At 39.9% G+C, this 16,178-nt stretch overlaps 1 protein-coding gene across 4 annotated transcripts in view; it reads left to right on the forward strand.

The window, feature by feature from the left end:
• Positions 1-8,177: 8,177 nt before the first annotated feature.
• TDRD7 (tudor domain containing 7) overlaps positions 8,178-16,178 on the forward strand; it is a 44,664-nt gene continuing 36,663 nt past the window's right edge. For 2 of the 4 annotated variants that reach the window (XM_081318774.1, XM_081318771.1), the window contains exons 1-2: positions 8,178-8,317; positions 15,925-16,137. In XM_081318774.1, the coding sequence (XP_081174900.1) occupies positions 15,931-16,137 (207 nt within the window). In that variant the 5' untranslated portion in view covers positions 8,178-8,317; positions 15,925-15,930. Of the gene's footprint in view, positions 8,318-13,322; positions 13,529-13,919; positions 14,153-15,924; positions 16,138-16,178 lie in introns of those variants that run through there. The other 2 variants (XM_081318773.1, XM_081318772.1) reach the window with 2 other exon arrangements.

A 16,178-nucleotide genomic window follows, 5' to 3' on the forward strand; every position in this document is an offset into this window, starting at 1 on the left:
ACTCTGCACCGTCTTCCAGTCTGATGTGGTAATACTTCCAAACCAGACTAATGCAATAACACAGGATACTCTCCAGTCAACCCTTTATGGAAAGTGGTAAGGTTAAGGGAAGGAAGATGTACTTTTCTCATGTGTTGCAGAAAATGCAGGCACTGCTGTGCCCACTTCACCAGTGTCTCACTGTTGAGCGACCAAGCCAGCTGCACACTCAGAAATTTGATGCTGCTAACCATGTCTGCAGGTGAATCAATACACAGTGTGGCTGTGCCTGCCTTTTCTGAAATGAATGAACCTTTATTGTCAAAGTACAACCATGTATATACATTGAGATTGGCTGAGCCTCCCTTTGTGCCCCCACCCCCAACTCACAGTGACACAAACCATCTTACTACACCATGTGAGCTAATTGCACAACACACCGGCCTCACAAGTCAATCATGCATAAAGTTTATAAAATTATTTCCCTTCAAGAGCCTAACAGCCCATGGATAAAAGCTGTTCTTCAGCCTGTTGGCACAGCTGGCTATACTCCTATATCTCCTACCTGATGGTAGGAGAGTAAAGAGATACCGACCAGGGTGTGAGTTGTCCCTGAGAATTTTCCTCACTCTTCCAAGGCAGCAAGCCCTGGCGATGTCATCCAGTGGTGTCAGGGGACAGCCCACAATGTCTTGTGCTGTGCTCACCACCCTCTGTAATACTTTCCTATCCATGGCTGTCAGACCAGCATACCAAACCACAATACAGTACAAAAGGACTCTCTCTATAGTAGACCGGTAAAACAGGGTCATTAGCTGTTCGTTGTTCTACCCTGTTCTTCCACAAGACCCTGAGGAAGTGAAGTCTCTGTTGGGCCTTTCTGGCCACCTGGGTTGTATTAACTTTCCAGGTAAGATCTTTGCAGAGGTAATCATTGAAATCAACAATGATCTCTCTAGTTTTTCCAACATTTAAAACTAGACTGTTTTTGTTACATCAGTTCACCAAACCCTCTACCTCTTTGCGGTAAGCACCCTCATTGTCATCTTGAATAAGGCCCACCACTGTTGTATTGTCAAACCTTGCAAAACAATCATGGGTCAACAGGGTGAACAACAGCAGACTTAGGACGCAGCTCTGAGAAGAATCTGTGCTCAAGAAAATGGTGTTAAAATATTACAAGTACAGGTGGTCCTCAGCTTATGACCACAATTGAGCACAAAATTTCTGTTGTTAAGTGAGACAGTGGTTAAATAAATTTTGCCCTTTTTATGACCATTCTTGACACAGTTAAGTGAATCACAGTAGTAACAAAGTTGTTAAATGACATTGGCTTTGCTTGTCAGAAGGTTGCAAAAGGGGATCACATGACCCCAGGACACTGCCTCCGTCATAAATATGAGTCACTTGCCAAGTATCTGAATTTTGATCATGTGATTATGGGGATGTTGCAACAGCCATAAGTGTGAAAAACGGTCATAAGTTCCCTTTTTTCAGTGCTGCAGAAACGTCAAATGGTCACTAACTGAACTGTTGTAAGTTGACTATCTCTACTGATTTCAAAAAGGAGAAAAACAAGGAGTAACAAATAGACATAAAAGTTTTATTTACATGTACACTCACGCTTACCTGCATAGACAGCAAAGGACAGAGACAAGATGTCATTTCTGGGGATAGCTGAGTTAATTTAGTAAATGAAATATCTCAGTAATTTCAGTAATAAGGAATTGGTCTCATGCATTGCAGAGGCTTCCGCTGGTGGTTTTGGAATATTTTTCAACAATTCCCTGTTTTCTTTGTCCTTATGAACATGACATGATAGATAGGCAGGCAGACATGCAACTTTCCACTTCCACTTGGACTTAAGTAAAAGATTTAAACCCAAATTCTATCCACTGGACAAATCAGTGCCTACATCCTCTGTTTAGGGATGCGGTGGCTCAGTGGGTTAGGACGCTGAGCTTGTCGATCAGAAGGTCGGCAGTTTGGCGGGTCGAATCCCGAGTGCCGTATAACAGAGTGAGCGCCTGTTACTCGTCCCAGCTTCTGCCAACCTAGCAGTTCAAAAGCACGTAAAAATGCAAGTAGAAAAATAGGGACCACTACGGTGGGAAGGTAACAGCGTTCCGTGCGCCTTTGGCGTCTAGTCATGCCGGCCACATGACCACGGAGACGTCCTCGGACAAACGCTGGCTCTTCGGCTTTGAAACGGAGATGAGCACCGGCCCCTAGAGTCGGAAACGACTAGCACGCATGTGCGGGGGAACCTTTACCTTACCTTTATCCTCTGTTTAATTCACTTAATCTTAACTTTTCAGCACAGTCATGGTTTTAAATGATGGCTTTTTTTACAGCTGAGCTTTCTACACAATAGAGATTGTCTTGCTTTGGCTATGAAAAGAGTTCTCCCAAACCTGTCCTTCTGCTTGCTTTGCTTCTATGTCTCATATTTGAAATCATAAAGGCAATGTCAATAAAAGAGCGCATACACAATGTTAGTCCTAATATATATATATATATATATATATATATATATATATATATATATATATATATATATATATATATATATATATATATATATATATATATATATATATATATATATATAATTTGTTTGCTTTTTTTTCTTAGAAATGGTATGGCATCTAACAACAAAGTCCAATGTGAACTGAAAGAAAAAAGCACACTGGAAAAATAAATAGAACACAGTTTGTACCATCCTATTAAGAGATCTTAATAAACACGTGTGACCAGGCAGATGCTTTAAGGATAGAATGCAATACCGCTGCGTTACTTCCATTAAGTTTTTGAAAGAAACCTGTAGCCCCAATGCAATAATTGAAATCGCTTAAACTTCATATATTGTTTCGCCACTCATTTTTGTTTGGCTTGTTTCCCAACTTGTTTTTTTAGTATAAAATTTTAGATCTGAAGTCCATTCTTTCTAAAATACCAAACATGGGTGGAGACAGAGTGACATAAGCAGAGTTGACAGATGTTACGGAATATAATAGGCTTGTGAAGAGAGCCATTGTGTTATAATGCTTAAAGAGGAGAAGGAGGAGCCATGAAGTCATTTTTGACTTCTAACAACCATACAGATAGATCTTCTCCATGGCTATCTATTCCCTAAGCTGTTCTTTCAAATTTTCCAGTGATGTGTTCGTCACCATTGTGACTGAGTCCACACAACTGGTTGCAGTTTGTCCTCTCCTTCTCTTTCCTTCCATCTTCCCTCGCCTTTTCCAGAGAGCTGGGTCTTCACATAATGTGTCCTAAGTAGGATAATTTGAGTCTGGCAAGTGTGCTTCAAGTGAGAACTTGGCTTGATTTGTCTGATCATCCATCAGCTTGATTTCTTGGCTGTCTATGGTATTCTCAGGTCTGGATTAGCAATGGAGAAATCCAAGTTCTTGTCCATCCATGGAAGCCAGTTATCCATGGGTGACTCAGTCATATTCTTTTTCTGCCCCCCAAAACATCAGGCTCTGTAACAAACCAGCTGAAGAACATATTCTTCATCCCATCAATGGACAAGTGTGCAACAAATAAGTGGCCTTGCAATGGTGGAATGCTCTCCAAAAAAAAACAGATTGGTGAAATATGACATAGATTTGCTTCTACAAAGAGCTTCTCAGAAAAGGCAGCTTGACTTGTAGCCTTCTACAGTGGCATCTGCAGAGGAACTGTATGGATGCAAAAGCCTAACCTGGCTTTTCCAAATGAGAGCAATACCCGAGGGCCTGCAAAACAGAGCAGAATAAAGCAATATGTTCTCCTGATCATTAGGGGTGGGTGGGGGTGGGGAGGTCATGTTGCCTTACAAAACAACTTTGATGGGAAACTTTGCCCCACTGCAAAGATTTTCACAGTCATATTATGTGGCAGAGAATTATCTGAAGAAGTACTGGATACAATTTATATCTTTCTTAGGTAGGTATGTTTTCTTATACAAGTATACAATTTACCACCAGGTTAACCTAAAGATTGTATTAAAATATATCAACTTTCCTTCGTATGGGACAGGTTCATCAATTTGTACTTTATTCTGCAAATCATCTCTTAGGGGTGATGCAGAATTAGGCCCCTCCTCTGATGTTGCCTGTCTTATGGAGTAACGTATCCCCTGATGTGTCCCAAACTTTTGCCCTGATGCATTTTAAGCATTTTTTTTTAAAAAAACCTTGGTTTTATATTGGTCTCCCTATCTATAATCTCATCTTATTTTACTTTAAATTGTTTTAATTCTGAAAAGTTCTACACCACTTTGGTTTTCCAAGGTTTTTTTATGGATATGCAATCTGCAAATACTTTCATGAAATAAATAATAAATGTTTGCAAAGAAGAGCAGATGTCACTTGCTAAAGATTCAACTTAAAAAAAAACAAGCTAACACTCTTGTTGAAAGAAAAATCTTCATCAGGGTCCAGTCCAAGCTGGGAATAAACAAAATGGAGACTGCTTTAGAAAGAAGATTGTAGTTTATTGAAGAGGAAAGCCAGACAGAAAGATGGCTCTGGGAAAGCTGACTGCAGGGAGTGGTGGGTTTTTATACCTTCTGGGGCTCTTGAGGTTGCTTCCTGTTCCTCTCTGAGGCTTTGTTTTCCTGCGTCATGTATTTTGACCCGAGTCTGAGTGTGACCTTTGGCATTGGTGGGTTAATCCTATTATGTCCTGACTTAGAGTTTGGGTGGGGTATGTAGATTTTAAGGGTCTTTGTCTTCCTAATCTCTTCAGAAGCTGAAGGCTCCAACCTTCCTGAATGGATTATTACATCTGCATTTCTAAAAGCTGGTTTCTGCTGAGTTGTCTGGCTGGAGGGGTGGGGAGAGAAGTTTCTGCCTTTTAAAAGATCTTCTCCATTATTCCTTTGGGGAAATATATTTTAATATTCCCCTAAATGTTTCTTTCTCTGGATTCTTCCCTCATTCTTGAATAACACTCACCAAGTACTAGGATTATTTTTTTAAATTTAGTTGGTTACATAGTATAGCTTTAGTGGAATGCAAGATTCGTAGAAGGTTAAATCTTAATAGGAATCTTATATAGTATTTTGAATCAACTGATCATTTCTCATTCTGAAAGGTTTGAAACAGCTGGCTTGGAAACTATTAAAAACAATGGCCACAACTATGTTATTATAACCCCACCTCTTTTTGTACATGCATTGCACATGCAACACATAAAATAAAGTGCACACAATATAAATGAAATTCATAGAAGAATTTCACTGGTCACCATTCTATTAATGGGATGTAATGTGATTAGAGATGGTTCAAAGGAAGGAAACTAAGGTGGTCAAGCCCAGACCTTAGATAAGACTCTTCTGACCTTGGCACCACCTGTGAGAAACTCAGCTGCAAGAGAACAGCTGGGCGGCATAACTGGCCTACTTGAAATGTGAATGTAAACCTTTACTGACTTTCAGAATTATATGTAGGGAATTGCTTTCCTATATCTTTATTTGAGGAATATTGGTTACTATATGAGATGATGAAATACATTGGACTATGAAACCTTGCTTGACAAACGATTTCTACTATAAAGACTATTTATAAACACATGAAAGAGATGGATGAAGACCAGGAAAAGATCCTTTCCATGTTGAAAGCAATATATAAAACCATTCTTTCAGCTTGTCATAAAATAAGACCTAACATAAAAGATCAAGATGCCAGCTTAGATACACAAACCCAAACTTTGACTACACCAAAGAACTAACAACACAGAAGGTAACAGAAGAAGTGGAACAATCAAATATTAAGACAGAGGACTCAATTGACCAACAAATACAGTTAATGAAAAATCCAGAAAAGGGAGTGACAACACTGAATATGGAAAAGACTTTCTATATAAATCAGAAGAAATTTGAGAAAGAAGAAGAACAGATTGAATGGAAGATAAACATATCAGGGCAATCATGGGGAATTGGAATAATAGGGAGACAACTTAATGAATACAAATGGGTTAGTCCTTCCAAAAAATGGCAATTAAATGGTCTCTTTTATTTCAAATAACATATATAATAATAGAAGGAGAGCTATTTGATGATCTAAAAGCACTAATATGGAAGCCTAGTTGGCAAAGGAAGAAAGCCAGAATAAAGCTGAAAAAATTGGGATTTTGATTTATTAGAGGGAATTTCATATTATTAATTAGAGGGTTAAAGGGAGAAGTTGAGATAAGGGGAATTCTGGTCATTAGATTTAAAATATTTAGAAATTAGTTGAAAATAAGGAGTTTATGTTTAAAAATTAGACCTAAAAGAAAAATAATTAATTAATTATGAATATGTCTGATTTATTGATTAACTCAGATAATATATATAATGATTTAATATGCCTCATTTTTTTAATTTAGTGAACGGCCCATGTTTTACCGTTTTTCTACTGTCTTTTGAATGTGTATTATCCATATACATTCAGAATATACAGAATGAAACTGTTGCCAATGTCAAGCTGGACACAATTCATCTTGTTTTGGTGAGGTGGTTGCTATGAGCAAACAAGGTTATTTTGCTTTGCTCAGTCTGTCCCATAGTGTTTCTCCCAACAATCCAGCAAGTTGAGCTATGCTGAGCTTTGTTTTTTGTTGCTGTTGTTTCTTGTTCTGGAATTCCAGAACGTTTGGGTATTTTTTGGCCCAATGTGTTAAATTAAAACTGCATGACCTGAACTGGTAGAAAAACTAATGTGGGCCTTTCCAAAGTCTGGCAAGAGTTTGAGCTGCCCCAATTCATGCACTATTCAAAGTCATGCCAGAAAAAAATGCCATGCAAATTCATATTTGTTTCTTTTGAGTTCCAGAATTCTCTAACCTCAATTATAAAAGAAAAAAACATTGTGCTTGCAGGAATGGTGACCTTGCTCATTAGTTCTGCAAACCAGGGAGAGGGGGGAGGGGTAGTACGTTGCAGTTGGCAAGACAAAAACTAGAAGGATAAATAACATGCTTTGCCTAAACTATGAATGAAGATTTCATTGATTTCTCATGAATTGATGAAATAGCAAATAATGAAACAACAATGAAAGTAGAAAGCAGAAACGGGAAGAAAGGAACTTTGAAAAATAGTTTGTGTCTGGACACAGCCTCACATCCTTGAATACAGATAGTCCTCGACTTACAACTGCTCTCTCAGTGACCATTTGAATTTATGACAGACCCTCCCCCCCAAAAGAGACTTGTGACTCAGATTCAAAGTTCCAATATCTCCCCACCTCCCTTCACAGTGACGTGACTGCATTTTGAGTGCTCCTCAGACAGCCCACATTTATGGCTATTCACAGCATCCCATGGTCACATGACTTTGATTTACTACTTTTTAATGAAAACTGACATTTATTTCTAGTTTCCGGGAAAAATTCCCTTAGCAAACAATGGGTCCACGTAACTACTGCTGCATTCACTTAATGACTGCCGCAAAAAACATTGTAAAATCAGATGGGGTCACATGGCGATCTGCTTTACAAGCATCATAACTTATAACCAAAATTGCAGCTCAATTAAGGAAATAAATCATGTACCATCTGTAGCCAGTTAACACGTTCAAATGCTCAGTCTATTTCTGGTAACCTCTACTCTCTAGGAATCTTTTTGTTCTTGCAGTAAGCAACAGCATCTACATCTACAGGTAGCCCTTTACTTACAACCACAATTGACTTAGTTGTTAAACGAATCTGGGTTTTTCATTGACTTTGTATGTCAGAAGGTCGCAAAAGGTGATCACGTGACCCCAGGATACTGCAATCGTCATCAGTGCTTTTTTTGTAAAAGAAAAAGGTGCCGGAACTCACACGTTATACAACCCACCTTGCCTATCCTAAAAGGTTCCATCCAAAAAAGGTGCTGGAACTCCGTTCTGGGCGTTCTATGAGAAAAAAAGCCCTGATCGTCATAAATATGAGTCAGTTGCCAGGCAGCTGAAGTTTGATCATGTGACCATGAGGATGCTGCAATAGTTGTAAATATGAAAAATGGTCATAAATGATTGAAAAGTGCCATTGTAACTTCGAACAGTCACTAAACGATCTGTTGTAAGTCAAGGAATACTGTATAAACGGATTTACAGTATACAAATAGAACATGGTAATTCGATACCGTAAAAATAATTACTGTACTGCATGCAGGTTCCACAGCTAGAGGTCACTGCATTTCACCAGATCCTTCCTCTGTATTTTTCCACTATATTTCCTCCTTTCAGTTTCAATTCCTTGAATTTAGCTATACTTTCGATTTTGTAGCAGTTGAATTCTCTATGCTGCCACTGCTTTTACTAACTAAGGAACATTGCAATTTCTTCAACATAACCAGGAAGGAAGAGGGGTGACTCTCCAAGGTAAGATACATAAGATGTGGGTGGGGCATTCTGAAAGAAAAAAATGTCTCGAATAGCTGGAAAATATCAGTCTGGTTAAGACTTTTCAAGTAAGGTACACTCTGAGACTGTTTTGTCCGAAGTATATAGGTACTTTGCATATTCTGTGAATTCTAGCAGAATCATTGTAGGTGAATGATTGTTATCAATCTAGCACAGTTTACGTATATGTGTACTGAACAAATACATTTAATGAGGAACACCCGTTTAATTATACTATAGCCGATGGCAGGATAATTTGTTATAATTGATTCACTAAGCGAGAACTGTTTTGATGAGGCATTGTTTTGATAGGCTTCCTTCCTTCCTTCCTTCCTTCCTTCCTTATTTTTTATCCCATATTTGTTATTTTTCATAAATAACTCAAGGCAGTGAATATACCTAATATTCCTTCTTCCTCCTATTTTCCCCAAAAGAGTAACCCTGTGGGAGGGGGGGGATCAATCTTGGGCTGAGAGTGAGTGGTCCAAGGTCATCCAGCCGGCTTTTATGACTAAGGTTTGACTAGAATTAACAGTATCTTGGCTTCTAGGCCAGCACCTTAATCATTATTTTAATACATTCAGGTTTTAAGTTTTCATAGGGTTGTGTTTTTTTACAACATTGCAAACTGCTTTGACAGTTTAGTACAGGTTGGTACGAAAATTAAAAACAAATGGATCACATAACTCTTATGGCAGCCGGTTTGGTGTAATGGTGAAAAGCATCAGGCTACAAACTGGGAGAGTAAGATTCTTGTTCCGCTTTGGCACAAAGCCACCAGGTTGGTTGGCCAGTCACTTTTTTTTTCTTAGCTCTAGGAATGTTGGCCCAGCCAAACTGGGTTGATTCATTTGGTGTGAACAGCCAATGAAACATCCAGAAGTAGTGAAAACCCAAATCCCTTTTTATTCTATTCTGTACAGGCAAAAAGGGTGCACTTAGAGCAAATGCCCCAAATCAAGCATGCCAATTTACAATTTGCCAGCATCTTAATATAGCTTCAGGCAAGGAAATGACACAACTTTAGTTCTTATTAGTTAATCACGAGACAGATTTCAAATATTGCTAGAAAGATTTCATGTATCTTTTTATGGGACTGCACTTCATTATCTAAGCTGTCCGCTTCCGGGCATGATTTTTACTATGCTAAAAAGATCAACTTTCTGATCCGAGCACTCTCTAGCTCCTTTTGTTTATGTCAGAGATCCCCAACTCTTGGGCTGTGGACTGGCACCATTCCGTGACCTGCCAGGAACTGGGCTGCGCAAGCGAGCAAAGCCCCAGCCATGCACAGATGGAATCCAGGCAGTGCATGAAACCATGCTCCCCTGGTCCACAGAACCAGTCCCTGGCACCCAAAAGGTTGGAAGCCGCTGGTTTATATGACTTAAACCATAGATAGCTCTTGACTTATGACTAGTCACTTAGTGACTGATCCAAGTACTGACAGACCTACGGCAGCGGGGGGGGGGGGGGTTAGTTACAATCCAGATTTGGAATTCCAATGCACAGCCCCTCCTGATTGGCAGCTTGGCTGCATTTACGGCCATTTGCAGTGTCCTTCAGACACGTGACCATGTTTTATGATGGTTTTGCTGAAAACACAGTTTACTTTTAGCAAAACTGCGCCCATAGAGAATCAATGGTTTGCTTAACAATAGTTAAGTGAACTATTGTTCACTTAACAACCATGGATTCTTTTACTGCTGCAAAAAATGGCTTCTAACTATTCCATCCGGAAGGCAACAATGACCAATCATTTCTGAAATTCTGTCAAGAAAACTGAAGGAACAGACTGATTCAAAGGCAGACACATAATTCAACTCCTAAATCTGGCTAACGCAGTTTCATAATAGGTAGTCCTTGACCTTACAACCACAACTGAGCCCAAAATCTCTGTTGCTAAGCAAATCAGTTATAAAGTGAGTTGTGCTCCATTTTTACGACCTTTCTTGCCACAGTTGTTAAGTGAATCACTGCAGTTGTTAAGTTAGTAACATCGTTGTTAAGTGAATCTGGCTTCCCCATTGACTTTGCTTGTCAGAAGGTCACAAAAGGGGATCGCATGATCCCAGGACACTGCAACCATCTTAAATATACAGCACTTCCCACTTGGCCAAATATTGATCACATGACCTCGGGGATGCTGCAAAGGTTATAAGTGTGAAAAATGGTCATAAGTCACTTTTTGGGTGCTTGTTGTAATGGTTATTAAATGAATGGTTGTAATTCGAGGACTACCTGTATTGGGCTTTTGGTCCTCAGCACTGATGGGATTTTTTGTTTTGGCTGCAGCACAGTTGGGGAACTCTCCCACTGAATCTTTCAAACATCCCTGTAATGCTTTGTCCATCTCTTGGTTTTTCCAATAAGAGAAAAGAGCCTGCCAAGTAAAGACAGAGCACAGGTTCCTCAGAGGGTTTCTGGGATCCTCAAACAACTCCCTAAGTGCTCATGGGAGGAGACGGGACTTTTTCCTATTCTGATGAAGCTCTCAGAATGCAATGAGATCTGAATTCAGCTCCAGCCAATAGGTCTGAAGTTCCCGGTATTACTGTACAGGGAATCCTTGACTTACAACCAGAACTGGGACCAGATTTTCAGTTGCTTATTTATTTATTTAGCATATGGCATATCATACATGGACTAGCAACATATGTTAACATTTCACCTAGATTAGTAAAGCACAATAAAATATAAATGTTTAAAAGATCTATGTTCAAATACCAATGTCTTGGTCATCTAACCCAGGGCTTTTCAACCAGTGGTACGGGTACCACCTGTGGTACATTGGCACCTGGCAGGTGATATGCAACCATCCTAGAGAAGTGGTAGCAGGGGAGAGGAATAAGCTGAACTGGTGGCAGCACCGCACAAGCCTGAGCGAGAGATGGCTGGAGCTGCAGGGCTGTCAGGGCTCAGCAGAAGCGCCAGGATCAGTGCCAGGCTCCAGCTGGATTCTAACCATTGAAGCGCACCATCATTTATATTAAAAAAAATATCAGATACTGGACAGGTATATGCCCTCATCTTAACAGCCGGTCATGATATGATATACAGTTTGATGTGGGACCCCACAGTCACACTGAGGGGAGAATATTATGCTCCATTTATACAGAGAGTCCTGGCCGATGCTATGTGAGGTGTGAATCCTATTCAGGACTGTCCATTGCTAACATGGTAGTTCAAAGTCTGGCACCCTTTTTTGTGGGCTCACCTTTTTCGGTTGCTAAGCAAGTTTTACCTGATTTTATGACCTTTTTGCGTGGGTTGTTAAGCAAGTCACTGCAGTTGCTGAATGAGTCACATGGGCATTAAGTGAATCCAGCTTCCCCATTGACTTTGCTTATTGGAAATCAGCAGGTAAAGTTGCAAATAGAGCTCAAACAACTCTGGGACACTGCAACCATTATAATAAATACATGCTAGTTGCCAAGTGCTGATTTCAGATAAAGTTAAGATTCAAACTACTGCCCAAGGTGTAGGAATGTCCTTAGTGTTGATGGTAGTTAATATTGCCATGTGGTAGTATCAGTCCTTACAACTTTACACATAGACTAGAGCAGTGATGGCAAACCTTTTAGAGACCGAGTGCCCAAACAGCAACCCCAAACCCACTTATGTGTCATCTGGTGCTGGGTAGGCGTGGCCCTTTGGGTGGGCGTGGCTGCAGTGGTAATGGCAGACTGGGTGGGACTAAAAAGTTCAATCAATCAATTCTAACTTAGAGAGATCTCCTCCCCCCCCCTTGAAATTGATTGGTTGATTGAACCTTTTTTTTCTTGCACACAGCAACAGAGGCCTAAAGCGAAAAGGTTTTATAAAACCCAGCTGAAGGCCTATGACTGGGGCGACGGCACACGTGCCCACAGAGGGCTCTGCATGCCACTTTTTTTTAAAATTCCATTTATATCCCGCCCTTCTCCGAAGACTCAGGGTGGCTTACAAGCTTAGCAGTAGCCTTCATTCTATGTATATGCCTGCTTATTAGGGCTTTCACACACACCCCAAGCGGCATTATTACAAAGTCAGCTTAATTGCCCCCAACAATCTGGGTCCTCATTTTACCTACCTCGGAAGGATGGAAGGCTGAGTCAACCTTTTGCCACCCGTGCCATAGGTTCACCACCACGGGAGTAGAGTATAGGGCAAACTCACTAGAACTGAACCACAAACTTTATCGCATTCATTAAAGAAGCAAGCACAGAAAGGTTTGCAGTGTTTTCGCCCATTAATTCTCCCCTTTATTGAGCTTGATTTATGTCACTTTCTGAAGCTCTGTGGAGCAAAAACTACATCTATTTTTTAAAGAGTGTTGTGTGAAAGTATTAAAGTCAAAAATACAAAGCTATATTTTCACCAACATAGCTGGTTTTTTTTAAAATAAACAATGCTTAGCTAAACGCGGTTGACTTTTTGATGGATCAGTGTCCTACACTAACTAAATCGGTATGATCGCCTATGATTTAATATACTGTGCAAACCTAGCTAATAGAGCAAAAAACATGGTTTGGCCTGTTGTAGGAACAGAGCCAGTAGTAGTTAAATAGACAGCTAGAGTCAACACTTGGGGGGAAAAGCATCTCACAACCGGTCAGGGCCCTCATAAATTATATTCAACGTCCCTTATCAGTGTCCAGAAATTAACTCAAATGAAGTAAATATTCATAGCAGAAAAGCACCGTCAAATTAAAGCACTAGCTAGCAACTTAAGCAGCGTAGTAGGGTGCAAGGCATACGCCCGATTGGGGAAGGTCAGCGTAGCTACAGCTAATCGGCTACAAACCGCCTACTAAGGAGGCCCTAATCCTATTGGTGGCCTTCACGTGTTGGGGGTCGAGGGCGTGGTCGGTCGCCGGAGCCAGGGCTTAGTGCGCAGGCGCGGGTGCTTTATACGCTGTCTCTGTCCTCAGCATTCCGTTCTTTCTGCGGGGTGGGGAAGGGGGGGGTGTCGTAATTTTGAAGCTGAGGGAGAAGTTTGGGAGGGGGAGGAGGAGGAGGAGGAGGAGGGTCCTGCGGTCGCCGGCACACGAGCGCCGCCGAGAAGCGGGGAAGTGGCCTTTAGTAGTCGGACCCGCTGTTCAGGCCGACGGGCCACGGGAAGTCAGAGCGCCGAGGGAAGGGGGAATTGCGAGGGGAGCCGCCCTCTCCGCGCCGAATTGGGACCATTCGGGGTAATCCTAGGAATTGGTGAGCCGAGCCGCAGCTCCTTGCTTTAGCTCGGGGAACGGCCGTTTTCTGCAGAAGGACTGCGGGGGTCTACCCGAGCCGGCCGAAGTACAGCTTTTTTTTATTTTTTTAATGAAAAATCGCTGCGACGGCGTCTAGTGCTTGCCTGGCTCAAATAGCCTAACCCCGGCTGGGAGTAAATAATTACTTCCCTCTCCAGATTCTCTTGGGACCAGAAGGGCGTTCGTGCGTGACTCTGTATTAGGAGTCCCTAAGACTTAAAATACCGGAGGTTTTTTTTGTTTATATATCCTTGTTCAAAAATATTTATTAGCATAAATACCCTTGAAACTTTCGTTGTCCGTTTCTCACCTCTGCCGTTTCTGTTTTCTTGCAATCGTTGGTACTTGTACTGTGGGGGGAAAAGATGGGAGCGAGAGATGGAACATTTTCATTGCTGTTGCTGCTAAGGATCATATTTTTTTTTTAGCATTACTTATTTTTCCTCCCCTTCTTTCTCACTCTCAAGTTTAAATTTCAACCTGTCTCCTCTTGTTACAGCTTCATTGCTTTGATTTTTTTTTTTGTTTTTATTGCAAAGAATGATGCTTGGAGCTTATTTTTATTATTTCCAAGGGGGAGTTAGTAAGTAAACTTATTTTGAAGCTTATACTTTGCATTGTTGTTAAATGCGGAAAATAAATATGGAAAGAAATCTGTAAGAAAAAGCTTAATAAGAGCGCTATAAGGATGACTGACAATCCCTAGATAATTTTTGCCTTTGATGTTAGTTAGCATTGCCTTGTGTCAAAGTCTATGTGCCAAACTATGTGGCAAGACTATGTGCCAAACTGAGATTTGATGATTTTGTCAAGTATAGATTAGGAATTATCAATCTTGCAGATTTTTTTTCCTTGACTCGTAGTGATTGAGCTTTTAGTTTTGGTTCATCTTGCATATCCATTTAGAATTACAACCTTTTATATAGCTGGCAATGTTAACAGTATCTTGAAGACTCACTATTATGTGACATGTAGTAATAATGCCTTGTTGTAATTCCCTATTGCCATTGGGTACAAAGAGCTGCTGGATCATGAGTTTTCATTCCTTTCCCCTTGCAAAATGGAGTCAAATTAAGGAAAAGCACTTGGTTGTTTTTTTAAAGCAGTTCGTTCAGTCTTAACCTTGGATTAATGACTCAAGGTACTTGGGAAATTGGAATTTTCCCCTAAAATTTGAACTTAACTACAGTACTGGATTTGGTTATGATTCAGCATTTCATATCTTAATGAACTGAAACAATGGAAGTTATCTCATACTTAGTATTTTCACAACATTTATATGTGCCAAACATGCGGACCTGGGGAAGTTATTTTTGACATATTCTATATTTTAAAAGAACAGTAAAGAAAACGTTTTGTCTTTCTGACATACGCACGATAGTGGGGTTGGTATAAAAAATACATAGAAAGATTGGCTGCAGAAATGTACTGAAAGCTAATAGCTTTGGGTGGAATGCAAAAGTGCTTTTCTGCTTTTCAAAGGACTGTCAAGCAAAATGCCTGCTAAATCTCTAATAGGAGTTATGCATTTTCTTTCAATTTTCCCAACTTAGGTCTTTTTTTTAAAAAAATGGACACTATTCCAATGCTTGTGTATTGTCCAGCTATTTTGGTTGTTGAAAGGGATTCATTTATTTCTTGTGTACTCCATTCTGAGAGGATGAATAATGCAATGAAAACATGGCCCATATTGCCCATACAATACTTGAGGGAAGAACTCTAGACTTCCTATGATAAAAACTTATTTTAAAAGTGTGCCATAGTTTATGTAGTCCTTTATGGTGTATGGCAGGGGTAGGGAACCTTGGGTCTTTTATGACTCGTGGACTTCAACTCCCAGAATTCCTGAGCCAGCCATGCTGGCTCAAGAATTCTGGGAGTTGAAGTCCACGAGTCATAAAAGACCCAAGGTTTCCTACCCCTGGTGTATGGATATAAATGTAGTCTTATAAAAAAAAGGGAAATTTGACTAGGAGCTTAGAAAAAGTTTACTCCACCCGTGTAGTTTAGAAATTTTATTTCCTATATTTTTTCCTATGAGAGGAAATGGTTCTAAACTAAAGGCATGGATATTTTGTGTTTTAGGAAAAACATTATTGTTTTCACATGTTACATTTCTGTTTATCTTTCGTTGAGAAGTTGATATATGCAAGATATTCTTTTCAACAGTCCTGCACAATATTTTTATTCTCAGATGCTTTGTCATTATAAAATAATTAAAACATCTTCCTAGTGTGATAGGATATTTACTTTTAAATTCTGAATATACTACCATTGAATTTCTTGCATATTAATGCTTCAAACTCACAATGCTTGCCAATTTCCTTGTAAAATTCAAGTACATTTCTATTGCAGATAAAGATGCAGGAAGCAGATCTAGTAGCAAAAATGCTTCGAGCTGTTCTCCAGTCTCATAAAACTGGAGTGCCCTTTTCCTATTTGCAAGGGGAATATAAATCTTTAACTGGAGATTGGATTCCTTTTAAGCAGCTGGGACATGCTACATTAGAGGGATATCTGAAGAGCATTCCTGGAGTTGTTAGAATTGAAATTAGCAAAAGTGGTGAGGTGAGACATCTTTTCTTTACAATTAAACTATATGTAAATGT

This window comes from Vipera berus (assembly GCF_964194415.1).
Source record: "Vipera berus genome assembly, chromosome: 2".
Lineage (NCBI taxonomy): Eukaryota > Metazoa > Chordata > Lepidosauria > Squamata > Viperidae > Vipera > Vipera berus.